Genomic DNA, 20,597 nt, shown 5'->3' on the forward strand with positions numbered 1-20,597 from the left:
TCAGACCAGAGGACATTTCTCCAAAAAGTACGATCTTTGTCCCCATGTGCAGTTGCAAATTGTAGTTTGGCTTTTTTATGGCGGTTTTGGAGCAGTGGCTTCTTGCTGAGAGGTCTTTCAGGTTATGTCGATATAGGACTTGTTTTACTTTGTGTATAGATACTTTTGTATCTGTTTCCTCCAGCATCTTCACAAGGTCCTTTGCTGTTGGTCTGGGATTGATTTGCACCTTTTGCACCAAAGTATGTTCATCTCTAGGAGACAGAACGCGTCTCCTTCCTGAGCGGTATGACGACTATGTGGTCCCGTGGTGTTTATTCTTGCGTACTATTGTATCAATGAATGTGGTACCTTCAGGCGTTTGGAAATTGCTCCAAAGTATGAACCAGACTTGTGGAGGTCTACAATTTATTTATTTTTTTAGGTCTTGGCTGATTTCTTTTGATTTTCCCATGATGCCAAGCAAAGAGGCACTGAGTTTGAAGGTAGGCCTTGAAATACATCCACAGGTACACCTCCAATTGACTCAGATGATGTAAATTTGCCTATCAGAAGCTTCTAAAGCCATGGCATCATTTTCTGGAATTTTCAAAGCTGTTTAAAGGCATAGTCAACTTAGTGAATGAAAACTTCTGACTCACTGGAATTGTGATGCAGTGAATTATAAGTGGAATAATCTGTCTGTAAATAATTGTTGAAAAAATGACTTGTGTCATGCACAAAGTAGATGTCCTAACCGACTTGCTAAAACTATAGTTTGTTAACAAGAAATTTGTGGAGTGGTTGAAAAACGAGTTTTAATGACTCCAACCTAAGTGTATGTAAACTTCCGACTTCAACTGTATGGTGTTGTAAAGAAACTGTAAAAAACTGACTATGTTACTACTGTCCCTGACAGCCTCATAACATGGACGCAGAGTCCAAGTACAATTCCGATGATCGCCGCCAGGTGGCAGTAAAGGTATTCTGTGCTGTGGGGAGGAAGTGGTTATGGAAAACAGAAGAAAAAGCTTACTGATAAACAGGCTGAAACCGCAAACAGCGTTGATGACTGGCAAACTGAGAATTTGTGACGGGTAATATATTATAGCGTTAACTTTTCGACCGACTGTTTGTAGTTTTATAAGACATAGCTAAACACGATTAGCTACTTTTGGAGGCGAGAAGAAAGGCATACAATGCCGTGGGAGCGCTTTTTCTCATCTTCGCCTCTCCTTGCTCGTCTTCCTCATTTACCGACTGCGTGAGGACGGACTCAAACAAGAAACTGCTGTATCGACAACTGTCAATAACTGTAGCTAGCTAGCTATAACCTGAACAAGTGCTAATTTACAATGGCGGATAGCGTAGGAGAGGTTGCTAATGGTGAAATTGGGTTAGGTGTTGGTAGTCAGGGAAATGGAGCTCCGTTGTTACCGAGTTTGGGTAATTCTCTGCCGGGCCACTCGACGAGTGGAGCTAACCTGGCATCACCACCTCCTGCAGCGACTGGCCTAGCCGTCATGTCCCCTGGAGCCACAACCACCTCAACCGTTGTGACTGGGAGCGGGTTTGGAGGTGCAGGTGTTCTTAGCACTGTAGTGGGCTCTGCCATTCCAATACCCCCCTACTCGGCCACCAATGCTCTGCCAGGCGGTATCGGTTTGGGGGTGGCCGGAGCAGGCCTCTTGTCGCAAATTCATGCAACGTCCTGGGACCCAACACTAAGTACCGACTGGGACAACGAGAAGACGTCCCAGCAATGCATTCTCCGAATCAAAAGGTAAACATTTGAGTATCCAGATATACAATGGTGGGCTTGCCTGTTACAACATATGGAATGTAGTTCCGTGCTGTCTGAAAACGAAAGAACCACACCACACGTGTATTTTTGTGACTATAAATGTTGCTTTTTGTTAACACCAGCGTTACATACGGCAGGTAGCCTAGTCGGGCGGCGCACAATTGGGCCAGCGTTGTCCGGGTTAGGTGAGGGTTTGTCCAAGGTAGGCCATCATTGTAAATAAGAATTGGTTCTTAACTGACTTGCCTATTAAAATATTTGAGGAAATACAGTTAAAAAAACAATAGGTTAAATTGACACACGTTCATAGGGTTAGTGTTCCCAAACGCCCATATCTCCATGTGACAGCGCTTGTTTAATTAGCTATCTAGCATGCTCTGAACATCTTGTCTAAGCATAACTCAGTGTAGTTTTGTTGGATGGAGGCACCCATAGCTGTATGGATCTGTAGAAAACGTCTACAGTAAGTGTTTTTTTAAATTATTTTTTATTTTAAGGATTCTTTCCCGCTGATGAAAGGGCCATATGTTTCGAAAGCTCTGTCACAAGTGATGATTAACAATGTTTCTTACCTTTAAAACAGCGTCAGTGTTGTAGTTCCAAAGAGGTAGTTTTGGGTGAAGTTAATGGCTGAACTAGGGAGAATGCCGCTTAGAGTTTGAGCGCTAGGACTGACCGTGAGGATTTGTGAAGAGCAGAATCAACAACCTCTGCAAAATCAAAACAGTTGCTTTGTGAGAGGGTGTTAATTATGTAAATTCCAGCTGAAAAGTACCAGAGGCCTGCCTTTGTTCCCAAGTGAGCGTGGGTCCATTAGAGTATGACACAGTGAGACACTGGTGCTGGCCCGTGTAGATGGAAACAGAAAAGTCTGAGCCTTTTGGGTGAAACACGGGTAAATCATGTAAGAAAATGATTACTTACGCTACTAGTTAGGCCAATAGTTAGTATTAATTGGTCAGAGTTACTGATGTCATAACGTGTCAATCCATTTGCTTACAATGATGTGACTCTAATTAATATATTGACCTTATATTATGAAACGTCTAAACACAACATTGTCAACATAAAAGGTTCCACTTGTCTCTTAAAATGTTTTTCCCCTAGTGCCAGTCTGCTTGTGCTAATGATGCCAAGTAGGCAAGAGCACAAACAGATCTGGGATCAGGCTACTATCATTGTGTATTAGCATATTTTCTTAAGTTTGCCTTCCTACTCTTTCCTCAGGGATATAATGTCCATCTATAAGGAGCCTCCCCCGGGTATGTTTGTGGTTCCTGACCCTCACGACATGACTAAGGTAAAGCTCACCGACTTCCACCACCACTCCCTAGGTTCACAGGGTCTGTTTTGGTACAACTGTACAAAGTCAGACAGCAATGTGAGTTTCATCAATGGCCATTGTCATTTGGCTATGATGTTGAAATATGAGCCTTAGACCTTACTGTGGTATGTTTAGCTAGCCAGACTGTAGTATTTGACTAGTTTATGAAACAATCCAATATGGGACTTGAAAGACAGGGTCTGTCCTTCAAATGTTGATGCAGAGTTACAGTTCAAGCAACTCCTATCCCAGGCTCAAGTTGTGTGGGGGGGATCCTTCTTTAAATCAATTCTGTTCATTTTCTTTTGTCAGGCCCCAATTTACTTTATAACCCACATACTCAATGTTTGTACTAAGTTATAAAACAAATCCATGAAATTGGACATACTAAACAAACAATACAGCCATTGAAGAACTTTTGCCGTGGCAAGAGGAACAACAGCCATCTTGGAATTAGTCTTCTGCAGAACTATTATGAGGATTATGGCAACCATGGGAATTATGGAGAAATTCAACGCATCAACACCCTCACTAAATATTAGTCCTGACTCTAGTCTTTCCTCCTCAGATCCATGCCCTCATCACAGGACCCTTCGACACGCCCTACGAGGGAGGCTTCTTCCTCTTTCTGTTCCGCTGCCCCCCGGACTACCCCATCCACCCCCCACGGGTCAAGCTCATCACCACCGGCCAAAACACTGTGCGCTTCAACCCCAACTTTTACCGTAACGGCAAAGTATGCCTCAGCATCCTCGGGTAAGCCAGGGTCCTGCAGCTCAGGGGAAACCTGCTGCACCTGAGCAACCCATACATCTATGCCCATTTCCCTTTCTAACTAGGGGAGGGGGTGACTAGGGGTCGAAATGGGACAAGGCATTCATCAGTCTACCTTTTAAACCCAGGCCCATAGAATAGTAGCTCTTACAAATTATATACATGGGACACAGTGGGATATGGGGCGGCAGGTAGCCTAGTGGTTAGAGAATTGGGCCAGTAACCGAAGGGTTGCTAGATTGAATCCCTGAGCTGACAAGGTAAAAATCTGTCCTTTTGCCCCTGAACAAGGCAGCTAACCCACTGTTCCTAGGCCGTCATTGTAAATAAGATTTTGTTCTTAACTGTCTTGCCTAGTTAAATAGATTTTCAAATGTGACCTGCAATCAATATCAGGATCCCACCTAATTAAACACAGAGAATGAAAAACAGCAGGCAGTACTGCCAAATAGTTGCAAGTCCGTCTGTATTACTCACGCCTACCTGGTCTGACCACAACCGTAAGGGGTCATTCTTTGGCAGAACATGGCTATTTATGGCAGCTCTCTATATAGAGACGCAGATCATTTCTTGCATTTCAGCACATCCACCCAGTGCTCCCCCTCACTGTCGGTGTGTGGGTGACTTTGTCCCAGAAGATGCGATGCCATCATTCTCCTGCTTTCAATAGTACACAAAAAAATATATATTGAAATAACGTGCCCGTATATCGTAATGCTATTTTGCACCTATGGCTCCTTGAAACAGCTTTGAAGTATTTCCTCTTTCCCTTTATAGTAGTGTTGGTCAGTCTCGGGAACCTACAGGGAGTGCAAAATTGATCTACTATTCAGTCAACAATACTTTTTGGGTGAAGCACCGTAGCTCATATACAACTTAAACTTTATATTTTGCTTGGTGCGTGGGCTCCTGACCTGAATCTTTTGTGTTTTAATCTCTTTGTTCTGGGTTGTTGTCTAGGACTTGGACAGGGCCAGCGTGGAGCCCGGCCCAAAGCATCTCCTCCGTTCTGATCTCCATCCAGTCCCTGATGACTGAGAACCCCTACCACAACGAGCCAGGCTTTGAACAGGTAAGCCTAGAGCACACTGACAAGTTGGCCTCTAATTTAGCTGGCAAGCCAAACCATAATTATAAGCCAAAACATTCCCCAGAATGCAGTTAAAGCCCACTGCCTTATGGGGAATGTGGTTCCCTGAAGAAATGCTGCCATTTTGATCAACAAAGGTATTGTGTTTTTGACATATGAAATTGTGATGTAATATGACTGTTGTCTGACTTAGAACAATGGCTGAAGTCTTCTCTATGTTTCTATTTAGTTTGTTTGCCGTTTCTTCCCCATTTGTAGACTTTGTGAAAAGAAACAGACTGACCATATCGGTGTGGGATGTGTCACTTTTTGTGTCTTGAATGTCCCCCTTACACCTGCTCCCTCTGACACTCCCTTTGCCAGGAGAGACACCCAGGGGACAGCAAGAACTACAACGAGTGCATCCGCCATGAGACCATGCGCGTGGCTGTATGTGACATGTTGGATGGGAAGGTGCCCTGTCCAGAAGCCCTGTGGTGAGTTAGTCTTGGATTGTTGACTCCAAAAGAAAAGTTTGAGACTTGAAACCTCAAAGTGGACTGATGTCGAGATGAGTCAATGTTCCACGGCATCTGTTGTCTAGATCCAGCTACAATTCCTTCAGAAAGTATTCACACACCTTGACGCTTTCCACATTTTGTTACAGCCAGAGTTTAAAATGGATTACATTTTGATATTGTGTCACTGATCTACACACAATACCCCATAATGTCAGTGGAATTATGTTTTTGGAAATGAATAACAAATGAAAAGCTGAAATGTCTTGCGTCAAGTATTCAACCCCATTGTTATGGCAACCCTAACTTCAGGAGTAATAATTTGTTTAACAGGTCGGATAATAAGTTGAATGGACTTACTCTGTGTGTAATAATTGTGTTTGGCATGATTGATGATGCAGATGCTAAGCTACAGGACTGTTTTGCTAGCACAGACTGGAATATGTTCCGGGATTCTTCCGATGGCATTGAGGCGTACACCACATCACTGGCTTCATCAATAAGTGCATCGACGACGTCGTCCCCACAGTGACCGTAAGTACGTACCACAACCAGAAGCCATGGATTACAGGCAACATCCGCACTGAGCTAAAGGGTAGAGCTGCCGCTTTCAAGGAGCGGGACTCTAACCCGGACGCTTATAAGAAATCCTTTGACGAACCATCAAACAGGCAAAGCGCCAATACAGGACTAAGATTGAATCGTACTACACCGGCTCCGACGCTCGTTGGATGTGGCAGGGCTTGCAAACTATTACGGACTACAAAGGGAAGCACAGCCGGCAGCTGCCCAGTGACGCTAGCCTACCAGACGAGCTAAATAACTTCTATGCTCACTTCGAGGCCAGCAACACTGACACATGCATGAGAGCATCAGCTGTTCTGGACGAATGTGTGATCACGCTCTCCGTAGCCGATGTGAGTAAGACCTTAAAACAGGTCAACATTCACAAGGCCACAGGGCCAGACGGATTACCAGGACATGTACTCCGAGCATGCGCTGACCAACTGGAAAGTGTCTTCACTGATATTTTCAACCTGTCCCTGACAGTCTGTAATACCAACATGTTTCAAGCAGACCACCATTGCTCCTGTGCTCAAGAACACCAAGGTGACCTGCCTAAATGGCTACCGACCCGTAGCACTCACGTTTGTAGCCATGAAGTGCTTTGAAAGGCTGGTCATGGCTCACATCAACACCATTATCCCAGAAACCCTAGACCCACTCCAATTTGCATACCGCCCCAACAGATCAACAGATGACGCGATCTCTGTTGCACTCCACACTGCTCTTTCCCACCTGGACAAAAGGAACACTTACGTGAGAATGCTATTCATTGACTACATCTCAGCGTTCAACACCATAGTGCCCTCAAAACTCATCACTAAGCTAAGGACCCTGGGATTAAACACCTCCCTCTGCAACTGGATCCTGGACTTCCTGGTGGGCTGCCCCCAGATGGTAAGGGTAGGTAACAACACATCCGCCATGCTGATCCTCAATACGGGTTCCCCTCATGGGTGAATGCTCAGTCATTTCCTGTACTTCCTATTCATGCATGGCCAAGCATGACTCCAACACCATCATTAAGTTTACAGATGCCCCCATTCTCATCGATGGGGCTGTAGTGGAGCAGGTTAAGAGCTTCGTTCCTTGGTGTCCACATCACTAACAAACTAATATGGTCCAAGCACAACAAAACCTATTCCCCCTCAGGAGACTGAAAAGATTTGGCATGGGTCCTCAGATCCTCAAAAGGTTCTACAGCTGCACCATTGAGAGCATCCGGACTGTTTGCATCACTGCCTGGTATGGCAACTGCTTGGCCTCCGACCACAAGGCACTACAGAGGGTCGTGCGTACGTACATCACTGGCGCCAAGCTTCCTGCCACCCAGGACCTCTATACCAGGCAGTGTCAGAGGAAGGCCCTAAAAATGGTCAGATTCCAGCCATCCTAGTCATAGACTGTTCTCTCTCGGAAAGTGTTACCGGAGTGCCAAGTCTAGGTCCAAAAGGCTTCTTAACAGCTTCTACCCCCAAGCCATAACTCCTGAACAGCTTATCAAATGGCTACCCGGACTATTTGCATTGTCCCCCACCATTTTTACGCTACTGCTACTCTATTTATTATCCATGCATAGTCACTTTACCTTAACTAACCTGTGTCCCCGCACATTGACTCTGTACCGGTACCCCCTGTATATCACCTCTCTGTTTATTTTGTTTTTCTATTTGAATGTTTATTATTTTATATTTTTTAAATAAAATGTATTTAATACTTTCTTATCCAACAATGCAGTTAAGAAAATAAGAGTTAAGGGCTTATAAGTAAGCATTTCACTGGGAGGTCTGCACCTGTTGTATTTGGCGCATGTGACAAATAAAATTTGATTTGAATAATTTAAGATGAGTCTTGAATGACTACCTCATCTCTGTACCCTATACATACTGTAAGGTCCCTCAGTCGAGCAGTGTATTTCAAGCATAGATTCAACGACAAACACCAGGGATGTTTTCCAATGCCTTGCAAAGAAGGGCACCTAATGGTAGATGTGTAAAAAAATAAAAAGCAGACATTGAATATCCCTTTGAGAATGGTGTAGTTATTAATTACACTTTGGATGGTGTATCAACACACCCAGGCACTACAATAATACAGGCGTCCTTCCTAACTCTCTTGACTGAGAGGAAAGAAACCGCTTTAGGAGTTCACCATGAGGCCAATAGTGATTTTAAAGCAGTTGGAGTTAAATCGCTGTGAGATTAAAAAAACTGAAGATAGATCAACAACATTGTAGTTACCAACATAAATGACAAAGTGAAAAGAAGGAAGCCTGTACATAATAAAAATATTCCCAAACATGCATCGTGTTTGCAATAAGGCACTAAAGTAATACTGCAAAAACATGCAGCAACAAAAATTTACTTTTTGTCCTGTATACAAAGCATTATGTTTGGGGCAAACACAACACATTGAGTACCACTCACCATATTTTCAAGCATGGTGGTGGCTGCATCATGTTATGGGTATGCTTGCCATCTGCAGGGACTGGAGTTTTTTAGGATAAAAAGAAACGGACTAAAGCTAAACGCAGGCAAAATCCTAGAGGGAAAACCTGGTTAATTCTGCTTTCGAACAGACACTGGGAGACAAATAGACCTTTCTGCAGGATAACCAAAAATCCCAGGCCAAATGGTACACTAGAGTTACTTACCAAGACGATACTTTATGTTCCTGAGTGGCCTAGTTGCAGTTTTGACTTAAATCGTCTTGAAAGTCTATGGCAAGACTTGAAAATGGCTGTCTACAAATGATCAGCAACCAACTTGACAGAGCTTGAAGAATTTAAACAAATAATGGGAAATATTGTACAATCCAGGTTTTCCAAGCTCTTAGAGACTTACCCAGAAAGACTCACAGCTGTAATCACTGCCAAATGTGACTAATGTGTTGACTCAGGGGATTGAATACTTATCTAATCAAAATATATTATTTTATTTTCCATCAAAAGTTAGTATTTTGTGTAGATCGTTGTCAAAAATAAATGTAATCCATTTTAACCCCACTTTTGTAACGCAATGTGGAAAAAGTCGAGGGGTGTGAATACTTTCTGAAGGGACTGTATATGCCTGAACTCCAAATGTATGGCTACAGGCCGGCCACGTCTAATGTCCTTATTGTATATGAGGCATATAGTTGAACCTTAACGGATTGCAAGAGACATGTTCAAAGCCACTGACCCACAATACATTTAGAACACACGGCTTTCAATGGCGAGTCATTTCAATTGTAGCTGTTTAGCATTTGTTTTTGTGGGTAGTTAACCTGTTCCTGTGTTGCAGGAGTGTGATGGAGAAATCATTCCTGGAGTACTATGACTTCTACGAGGGTGTCTGCAAAGAGAGACTACACCAACAGGGACAGAACATGCAGGTATTGCCAGAGACCTCATTCTCCCTCTCATTCACTGTGTGTGTGTGTGTACACGTTTCTTTATGTACCTTGGAGAAGCAGAACACACAGGTTATAATGCATCACACATCCTGATAACTATTGCACTGCACCTTCCCTGGGGTTCTAGCAGGGTTTCCCAAACTGGGTTCTCGGGACCTCAAGGGGTACACGTTTTGGTTATTGCCCTAGCACTATACAGCTGATTCAAATAATCAACTAATCATCAAGCTTTAATTTTAATCAGCTATGTAGTTAGGGCAAAAACCAAAACGTGCACCCATTGGGGTCCTGAAGACCGAGTTTGTGGAACCCTGGGTTAGAGAACGACAGGTATGTACATGCCCAAACGTTTAAAGGGGTACTTCAGGATTTAGCAATTAAACCTTGTATCTACTTCCTTGGAGTCAGATGAACTTGTGGATACCATTTCTATGTTTCTTCGTTCATTATGAAGGAAGTTGGAGGTAGTTTCGCGAGCCAATGCTGACTAACATTGGCACAATGACTGGGCGTCTGGGTAACAGCTAGCAATGACTGGATGTCTATGGTAACAGCTAGCATGCTAGCTATTACCATAGACGCCCAGTCATTGTGCTAATGCTGGTTAGCAACTGTGCTAACGCTAGTTAGCAATTTCCTTCAAACTGTACACAGAAACATCATAATGACATCCACAAGCAGTAGCAGTGTGTGGGTAAAATCACTGGGGAGGCCAGGGGGGAAAGCCATATTATGTGTTGTGATAATTGCGTTGTTTGCTCTATAACCTGTTAGTTCATATGCCTTGCGACAGTGATAGATAGGCCTAAGGCTGAGACAATAAGACAGTGGCAGAATAAATTTAACCACACCTTCTGTTTCATCACAAAACCGGAGAGCAACTGTCCGGTGGAGTCCGCAAGGCATATTGCATGTAACAAACAGTTACATGACCTACAGCAAGGTCATGCAAGTTAATGTTTCCAACATTTTCAGACTGCTGAACAACTGATTTAGAACCACAGTTAACGCAAGTTGCAAAGAAAACAGGAGCTTCCTCCACTATTCTAGCACCATTTCAACATCATCAAATCACCCATGCTTTGTCTAATACAGTGACAACTAAAAGCTACCAAAAACAAATTAGTCTCAAAATGATGTGGCGGTCCATGGTTTTGATGTATGTGTGTTTGTGTGTGAGCATTCGTGCAAGTAAAAAAAAAAAAAAACATGTTGACTCACCCAACTTGTAGAGAAATGCCAATGCCATCCTCTCTTTCATGTTGACGAAACAGTCTATAACTCTGTCATACAGTACACGCTTTTATTTTGTGTTGTCCTAGGCTACCTGGCTAAAATGCTTGCTTGCTAGCCTAACTTTCTTTTGTGGGCAACTTTAGCTAGTTAACATTAGCCTTCTATTTATTGAACCCTCAGGCCAGGGGCACAACAATGTATGGTTAATTGGGGCGGCAGGTAGCCTAGTGGTTAGAGCGTTGGACTGGTAACTGAAAGGTTGCAAGATCAAATCCCCGAGCTGACATGGTAAAAAATATGTTGTTCTGCCCCTGAACAAGGCAGTTAACCCACTGTTCCTAGGCCGTCATTGAAAATAAGAATTTGTTCTTAACTGACTTGCCGAGTTAAATAAAGGTAAAATTAAAAAAATGTATGGCTGGATCATAATCGCTGTCATAATCATTGGCCAGTAAGGAGAATGAAGTAAAACCACAAGTAGATCCCTATCTCCATCCATGACTAATTTAGGAAAAATACACTTTTAGCTAGCCTGCGGAGGACCACAACACAACCAAATGCAACAATTCAAGTTGTTTCTGTCAATGATGTATGCTTTTCGTGCGATTTGACACTTTTTGTCATTGTTGGTGTGCCAGGACCTGTCACAGTTAAGCGCACTCAGTTTAGCTCAACGCTGATTGGCTATTATTTTATACTTTTTTTTATCAAGTGAGGCCAAATGCTCACTGGCTTCCCTTGCATTCCATGCTATGGGCGGCACTCAATTAGTATTTGGTAGCATTGCCTTTAAATAGTTTAACCTGGGTCAAACGTTTTGGGTAGCCTTCCACAAGCTTCCCACTATATTTTGGGTGAATTTTGGCCCATTCCTCCTGACAGAGTTGGTGTAACTGAGTCAGGTTTGTAGGCCTCCTTGCTTGCACACACTTTTTCAGTTCTGCCCAAAAATATTCTATAGGATTGAGGTCATGGCTTTGTGATGGCCACTCCAATACCTTGACTTTGTTGTCCTTAAGCCATTTTGCCACAACTTCTGAAGTATGCTTGGGGTCATTGTCCATTTGGAAGACCCATTTGCAACCAAGCTTTAACTTCCTGACTGATGTCTTGAGATGTTGCTTCAATATATCCACATAATCTTCCTCCCTCATGATGCCATCTATTTTTAAGTGCACCTGTCCCTCCTGCAGCAAAGCACCCCCACAACATGATGCTGCCACCCCCGTGCTTCACGGGTTGGGATGGTGTTCTTCTGCTTGCAAACATCCCCTTTTTCCTCCAAACATAACGATGGTCATTATGGCCAAACAGTTCTATTTTTGTTTCATCAGACCAGAGGACATTTCTCCAAAAAGTACGATCTTTGTCCCCATGTGCAGTTGCTAACCGTAGTCTGGCTTTTTTATGGCGGTTTTGGAGCAGTGGCTTCTTCCTTGCTGAGAGGCCTTTCAGGTTATGTCGATATAGGATGTTTTACTGTGGATATAGATACTTTTGTACCCGTTTCCTCCAGCATCTTCAAGGTCCTTTGCTGCTGTTCTGGGATTGATTTGCACTTTTCGCATCAAAGTACGTTAATCTCTAGGAGACAGTTCTTGCGTACTATTGTTTGTACAGATGAACGTGTTATCTTCAGGCGTTTGGAAATTGCTCCCAAGGATGAACCAGACTTGTGGAGGTCTAAATTATTTTCTGAGGTCTTGGCTGATTTCTTTTGATTTTCCCATGATGTCAAGCAAAGGGGCACTGAGTTTGAAGGTAGGCCTTGAAATACATCCACAGGTACACCTCCTATTGACTCAGGCTAATTGACATCATTTATCAGAAGCTTCTAAAGCCATGACATCATTTTCTGGAATTCTCCAAGCTGTTTAAAGGCACAGTCAACTTAGTGTATGTAAACTTCTGACCCACTGGAATTGTGATACAGTGAAATAATCTGTCTGTAAACAATTGTTGGAAAAAATTACTTGTGTCAAGCACAAAGTTGATGTCCTAACCGACTTGCCAAAACTAGTTTGTTAACAAGAAATTTGTGGAGTGGTTGAAAAACGAGTTTTAAGGACTCCAACCTAAGTGTATGTAAACTTCTGACTTCAACTGTATATACTATGCGGTGTCAAAGGAAGGCCCAAAAAATTGTCAGACCCAAGTCATAGACTGTTCTCTCTGCTACCGCACGGCAAGCAGTACCGGAGTGCCAAGTCTAGATCCAAAAGGCTCCTTAATATTTTCTACCCCCAAGCCATAAGACTGCTGAACAATGAATAAAATGGCCACACGGACTATTTGCATTGACCCCCCCCCCCCCCTCACACCACCACCACCTTTTTGTTTTTACACTTCTGCGTAGTCACTTTACCCCTACCTACATGCACAAATTTACTTCGACTAACCTGTACCCCCGCACATTGACTCGGTACCGGTGGTTCCTGTATATAGCCTCATTATTGGTATTTTATTGTATTAATTTTTTACTTACTTAATTTTTTTTTTTTTTTACTTTAGTTAGTAAATATGTTGTTAACTCTATTTTTCTTAACTGCATTGTTGGTTAAGGGCTTGTAAGTAAGCATTTAACTGTAAGGTCTACACCTGTTGTATTTGGTGCATACCACTGCTGGCTTGCTTCTGAAGCTAAGCAGGGTTGGTCCTGGTCAGTCCCTGGATGGGAGACTAGATGCTGCTGGAAGTGGTGTTGGAGGGCCAGTAGGAGGCACTCTTTCCTCTGGTCTAAAAAAAATATCCCAATGCCCCAGGGCAGTGATTGGGGACACTGCCCTGTGTATGGTGCCGTCTTTCGGATGAGATGTTAAACGGGTGTCCTGACTCTCTGAGGTCATTAAAAGATCCCATGGCACTTATCGTAAGAGTAGGGGTGTTAACCCCGGTGTCCTGACTAAATTCCCAATCTGGCCCTCAAACCATCACGGTCACCTAATAATCCCTAGTTTACAATTGGCTCATTCATCCCCCTCTCCCCTGTAACTATTCCCTAGGTCGTTGCTGCAAATGAGAATGTGTTCTCAGTCAACTTACCTGGTAAAATAAAGGATAAATAAAAATAAAATAAAAAATATGACATAAAAATAGATTTAAAAGAAGTTTTATGAAACAGACAAAATATGGATATTTTTTTCTTGGTCAATTATTTTGGGAAGCCTGACATCCCTTGGCATCCATGAATACATGCCACTGTCCACATTCATCTGACTCTTCATTGCCAAAATAATTTGTTGCTGTTTATTTACAGAAGGTTATCTATACACATATAAAGAAATTATCTCTATTTGTATAAATATATTATTTGTAGATAAATTAAAAACACAGTATACACTGCTCCCACATGCTATAAACCTGCACCACAACAGTGGAACATTTCAGATTTGAAATATGAGATGCACATCCCACACACTCTTTCTCTCCTTACACACCTCCAGGACCCATTTGGGGAGAAGAGGGGTCGCTTCGACTACCAGGGCCTACTGGCACGCCTGAGCGCCACCCAGAGGCGCATACGGGAGAAGTGCCCACCGGAGGACAACGACGACCACTCAGACTCTGACACCAGCTCCTCAGGCACGGACCCAGATAGCCAGGGCAGCTCCCAGCCTTAGCCACCAGATGGCGCAACACTACCTTTTTCTGTCTCCCCTTTGTTTTTGCAAGATGGTTTTGGCTCAAGCGAGATGTTGAGGGGAAAGGCCTGATTTCAGGGAGCACTTATGATACAAAGGCAGGGGATAGCTTAATGTCTGTTTTGATTGGTTCTTTTTCCTTATCCCCCCTCAATGACTGCCTTTTAATTTTTTCCCCCAACTGTTGTAAGTAAACAATGCCAATCTACACTTAGATGGTTTTGGGAGTTTGGCTTGTAGAAATGGACACTGTTTCTTTGAAAGCAATTTGTCATAGATTCTGCCTTTTGTCTTTGTTTTCCCATGCCCGATTGGATTAGGAAGAAGCGGTGAAATCTGAGATTGACCATTCTCAATATTCACAGTCTGTACAACCACATCAGTCGTCTTAATCAGATCACCAAACTTTTATTAATTCATACATTGGTACACACACCTTAGACTATCCACTTCTAATGTCCCATTGTCTCATGTTCTTTCATTAATCTGAACAGTACTTAATAAAATTATGAACTGAGTCATAATTACATTATGAATTCATAATGAATTGCATTAGTAAAAATAAAACAAAAAACCTCCATTAATGCCTAGTACAAAATATGTACAGTTGCGGCCAAATATATTGGCACCTTTGCACTTTACAGTGGAACAGATTGTAATATTTATTATTTTCAAAACTGGTTGGATAGCTATCTTTACCCTGTAGGCACTTGCAACTTATGCCAAGTGAGGAAAAATTACACAATCACTTGCCTCTAACCAAGTTTATTTGAATTTTCAATAATGCAGTCCAGGCCATATTTTGACTTTTAAAAAATCTAAATTTCAGTTTTCATAACATTTCTCGGTCTTTTGCAGATACAATTACGTGTGACTTTTGTTTTTTCTCTCTCTACTTATTTGTGAAGAAATAGTGAATCGTTCGAGGGTGCCAATATATCTAATGTATATATGCACAGCGAAAGATTTTATTGTGGTCTATGGGCAGTGTCTTCAAATAATTTTCCTTTTTTTTTTCTCTGTCTGCATGAAAACAAATCTCAATGTTTGTTGTTCATGATTATCATTGAGCTGTAGTGTTATGGATTTCACCTTCGAAAGATGTTTTTCTTCTCTGATGCTAAAATGCATGTAGAGTCTAATAGGGATCCTAATATCTCCGTTTAAGCTAAATGGTGGAGTCTATGGACATTAGGTTTGGGGTCACTACAAAACGTTTAGAAAGCTAGATTTGTCATTTGACCTGTCCCATTTAACCAATGCCACGTTTTCCATTGCATTTGTCATTGGAAGGCAGTGGACTGGTGCCTCTTCAGGTCTATATAGCGGAGTCAGCCGGTACCAAACAGGCACAGACCTGTGTTAGATCTCTATGGTGTCACCTTTTCAGTCATCTGAAAGCCACCACCAGGATTTTCAAACGAGCCACGGGAAATGTTTTATGATGGTAACATAAATACCAGACACCTGCTTCTATGCCGTGACAACTTTCTTTCATTGAGAGTTTTCGCCTGCGATGGGTTTCTGTAGATTGGTTTGTAGAATGATTTTGTTGGTTTGGCCGCTTTTAAGCGCTAAATGTTCTACATTGGCTTACATATATGTTGTCAGAAGTGCGTTCCACAGGTTGACACAGTCTAAGGTACAAGTTCAATATAAACCTAACCTGGCAGTAACACTGACAAAACAAACTTCAAATGGACTTCAAGTGATCAAGGAGGATTAAAAAGAAAGTATGAGAAACCGTATGACCCGTTCTAACCGGTGGTCTTGTCTGCTGTAAGGGGTCGATCTTATTTTTTCATATTGATGTGGAGTTGTTATTCTCGCTTTTGAAAGACGTTAAGCCTTATCGAGACTTCTTCCCGAGCCACAATTGTTTTGAGTCTCTTGAATTGTCCCCCTTCAAAGTGTCACACAACATTGCCTATCAGCCTGGGCAGCTCACCAATAACCTCTAGTCAGGCCTCAGCGGCTGTTCAGCGGATAGGGGGCTTAACACCTCTACCGTGTCACTTGTTTTGTAGTCCTGTCTATCAAGATGCAACAAATAATTATACTGTCTTCAGTCTTTATTGCATTTTGAAACTACCCACTCAGGATACAACAAAACCTCTTGCTTTGTAATGGCCTGTCTGGACCACAATCTACTGTCTAATTAAGGAGGCCAGCTCCAATGCAGAGTGGCACCCAAACAGGACTGGACCACACCCTTCTTTTCCTTCTCATGGACATGTTTTTCTATTCCCTTCCATCTGGGTGCATTTCTGCTCACTTCTCTCAGTCGACTGGGACTTCCTCTCACAGGAGAAAATGTTGGATTTAATAGATCTCATGTTTGAGAGTACTGCTAACTTTGTTTGCAAAGTTTGGAGAATTTTTTTTTTCAAATGTATAACTCTACTGCAAATGAAAATATTAAAGCAAAGATACTACTGGCCAGCTCCACTGCAAAGGATTAGGTGTGAGATGCTCAATGTAGCGACCAGTCAGTTTGAAGCCTTGTTATGGTTTGTTGTGTATATTCCTGTAGCATTCTGACGTGACCCGTCTAGTGTGTCCCTTGTCTGATGGTTTATTTTGGGTTTGTGCCCCCAACCCAGAGAATCAACCTGAATCGCTTTTATTAAGGCATCGTCAATCCATAATGATATGGATTTCCATGTAGGTGTTTTCAGGAAGTGACTTATGTAAAGCGTAGAAACTTCTAGAATAAATGTTGGCCATGACATAGTAAAAAATATATATATAATAATTACAAATGGGGATACCTTATCTGTCAGCCATCTCAATGAGATAAGTAACATTTGTATTGAGTCCCATTGTGTTAGATGTCTCATAGTATGTCCTGACCTTCAATCTATGTAATGTCTTATGAGATGAGTGTGACACTATAATATACTGCACCTTTTCCCCAAGATTTAATTTAGGACTTGGGATGGTGTAGAGTAGACCACATTGCTTCTTAGATGGCTACCAATGTACAGGGCTGCTAAAACTAGCTGCCACAGAGCTTCTGCTCTACGACAGGGTTTTCAGAACTCGGTCTAATCCACCCCCCTCGTGGTGCACATTTTGGTTTTTGCACCAGCACTACACAGCTGATTCAAATAACCAACTCCAAGCTTTGATTATTTGAATCAGCTGTGTATTGCTATGGCAAAAAACTAAACGTGCACCAAGGGGGTGGCCCCCCAGGACCGAGTCTGTAAAATCCTGCTCTACAGTACATTCCCACAGGGGCGTTCAACACTCTAATGGCCATTCATTCTGTCTCAGTCAATGGTAAGTGAATGGTTTACAATTTTGAGTTGACAATATGTGGGACCCATTTTAGGCCTTGACTCAACGTTCCAGGCCAAGGCATTAGTCCCAAAACTTTGACTGCCAAGTTTATGCAAGACTATTTTCATCTGATTTAATTTCTGTTTTCATTATTGTATATGTAAAAAATAAGACTAATAAAATATACGAATGGCTATTTTTATCTGTGGCATTCTGTTTCAGTGCAAGTGTTATATTATTAATAGTGGCAATTTTATAGGCATTCAGTTGAGGGCTTCAGCCCAGCCACTGTTGCGTTGGTAATGCCAAGGAGGACTACAAGTCCCGTAAGCCCCATATGTATTCAGTTCTGAAATGTTGATTTTTGCGGTCAATTAACAATTTCTTTGTGGATTTTGATGTGTGCTTGGGGTTATTGTCTGTGCTGGAAGATCCACTTGAGGCCAAGTTTCAGCAATCTTGCCTGGCTACCCAACCACATTGCTCTGGGCAAACACCTAGCCACGCCCACTAACGTTTCGCGATCATAGAGCAGCGGAAGAATTCACTATGAGTCGTCAATCAAGAGGCAACCAGGTTTTTGGCTAAAATGTCCTGATACTGGGTAAAGTTCACGATGCAGTTGACCATAACAAGGGCCCCAGGCCCAGTGAAGCAAAATAGCCCAAAAACATCAAAGATCCACCACCATATTTTACAGTAGGTATGTGGTTCTTTTCTGCTTATGCATTTCGACACCAAACCCATCACTGGTGTCGGTGGACAAAGAGCTTATTTTTCATGTCATCTGATCGGTTCCAATCCAAATGCCAATGCCATTTAGCAAACTCTCAGACCCCCTGAATGAGACATGAGTCCCCCTAACTGCAACAAAGTCGAACTCTGGGGAGGTCTCTAAATAATGAATGCTAATTTAACCATTCTCCTATTTGTTAAAATGTAACTTGTACTGCGACAGTGGTAAATATTAAAATAAATGCTTATTCCAAATTAAATGAACACCCCCACCTCTGTGTCATGGTTTAAACCATTTCCCCCTCATGTGGCTGCACCCGGGACAGTCCCGTATCTCAGCCCCTTTTCAGGTTTCCCAACTTTTCCTTTTACAAAAAAGGTCTTCTGTCAGCAAGACAAACCAATTAATTCATGCTGCAAGAGTGAAGACCCAATGACAATTGTTGAATGTCATTACACTTTTTGTTTGACAGTAAGATTAGTTGTGTTCACTCCAAATTAAAAGGTTGCTGGTTCCAATCCCCGAGACAGCAAGGTGGAAGAATCTGCTGTTTTGACCAAGGCAGTTAACCCCCAACAACAATTTCTCCCCAGGCGCCGATGACGTGGATGTTGACTAAGGAATCCCCCCCCCCCCCCCCTCCCCCGCCACCTCTCTGATTCAGAGGGGTTGGGTTAAATGTGGAAGACACATTTCGGTTGAATGCATTTAGTTGTGCAACTGACTAGGTATCCTCCAAATGTAGGAGGTACTGTGAAAAAAATTGAGACCCCCCCTGAATGTCACGGTATAGTTCACACTCTGCACGCACACCAGTGGTGAGCTTGGCGTCAATAAGGATGCATTAGCAGAAAATAACCCCATACCTACTGTAAAATATGGTGGTGGATCTTTGATGTTTTGAGGCTATTTTGTCTCCACTGGTCCTGGGGCCCTTGTTTGGTCAACGGCATCATGAACTTTACCCAGTACCAGGACATTGTAGCTAAAAACCTGGTTGCCTCTGCCAGGAGGCTGACACTTGGCCGCACGTGGATCTTCCAGCAGCACAATAACCCCAAGGACACAACAAAATCCACAAAGAAATTGTTAATTGACCACAAAATCTTAATTGTGCAATGGCCATCTTAGTCTGAAAACCATTGAAAACGTGTGGTTTTAACTGAACAGGGCAGTCCATAAGCGGATATCAATGACCTGGAAAGATTCTGTATGGAAGAATGGTCTAAAGTCCCTCCCAATGTGTTCTCCATTTTTTTTAAAGGTTCAGTGCCGTTATCCTTGCAAGGTGAGGTATTGAAAGGTACTTAAAACATGGGTGCCAATCATTTTGATCCTATCTTTGTGAGAGAAAAAAGTATTACTTGTTAAACATCTCTTTATCTGAGCAATTGTATTAGTATAAAATAAAAATTTGGCCATACAAAATACAGTAGCTCAGTATTTGTATTATTTATTTTATACAGTCTTTTTTGTTAATCTTTCTTAAGGGTGCCAATCATTTTGTCCCCCCCAGTTTTATGATTGGAATGAGATACAAAACGAGCTCCGGTGTGCTTTAGGACCATGCAGATACCTCCAAGTGTCGGGTATGCTGTTTGGAGTGTTTATCAGACTGGATAAAATAACTTCTAAATCCAAAGTTGTGCCTCTCTTTAACTTCACTGTGTATATCAATACACGGGAATTACATGAATCTATGATACATGTGAGACTTGACTAAAATAAGAGCATTCCATCATGTGAGATAAGGGACTACTGGAGAAATGTTGAAATGTTGGCTATTCTGAGGGTAGCCTGCTTTGGACTACGTTGAATAACGTTTTATGAATGCATACTTTTCTTTCTTAGACTTTGGGCAATGTTGTGTGCTTGTCAGGCACAGGCAGTAAGGCTTTCATCTGTTAGTTTCACAGATTTTATTGATTGAATTTATTGATTATTTCTAATTGTTTTTTTTTTCTTCTCATTTGTAGTTATATTAACAGTTTAAAAGAGGAGGAAAACATTGAATTCAGACCAAAAATAAGACTATTGATCTTAACTATTGATGAAACCATATAGAAAGCCACAACTTCATGATGAAACATTTGTGATTGATACACTACTACATTAGTTGATGACAGCTTAACGTGAGACAGTACTTCTCTCCAGTTGACTCCTCCACGAATAACATGTTGCTATTGTTCTATCGGCTTATTTAATTTATACATTTTTAAAAGACTTTTTGACATACGTTTTATACAGTATTCAACTTCAATAGTGATAATGTTG

At 42.1% G+C, this 20,597-nt stretch overlaps 1 protein-coding gene across 1 annotated transcript; it reads left to right on the forward strand.

Annotated features, from left to right (window-relative positions):
• Nucleotides 1-972: 972 nt before the first annotated feature.
• LOC129828725 (ubiquitin-conjugating enzyme E2 Z) lies at nt 973-17,781 on the forward strand. The gene is made up of 7 exons (XM_055889891.1): nt 973-1,762; nt 3,011-3,083; nt 3,676-3,863; nt 4,842-4,953; nt 5,335-5,447; nt 9,314-9,404; nt 14,105-17,781. The coding sequence occupies exons 1-7, from the start codon at nt 1,335-1,337 to the stop codon at nt 14,279-14,281; spliced, it is 1,182 nt and encodes a 393-aa protein (XP_055745866.1). The 5' UTR covers nt 973-1,334; the 3' UTR covers nt 14,282-17,781.
• Nucleotides 17,782-20,597: the final 2,816 nt, after the last annotated feature.

The sequence above is a fragment of the Salvelinus fontinalis genome, chromosome 2 (genome assembly GCF_029448725.1).
Source record: "Salvelinus fontinalis isolate EN_2023a chromosome 2, ASM2944872v1, whole genome shotgun sequence".
NCBI lineage: Eukaryota > Metazoa > Chordata > Actinopteri > Salmoniformes > Salmonidae > Salvelinus > Salvelinus fontinalis.

What these genes read in the sequence shown, in the direction of transcription:
- LOC129828725 (XM_055889891.1), top strand. Translation starts at nt 1,335, where the DNA reads ATGGCGGATAGCGTAGGAGAGGTTGCTAATGGTGAAATTGGGTTAGGT. An exon ending in TGCATTCTCCGAATCAAAAG is followed by an intron (nt 1,763 to 3,010) that starts GTAAACATTTGA and finishes CTCTTTCCTCAG; the next exon opens with GGATATAATGTCCATCTATA. An exon ending in ACCCTCACGACATGACTAAG is followed by an intron (nt 3,084 to 3,675) that starts GTAAAGCTCACC and finishes TTTCCTCCTCAG; the next exon opens with ATCCATGCCCTCATCACAGG.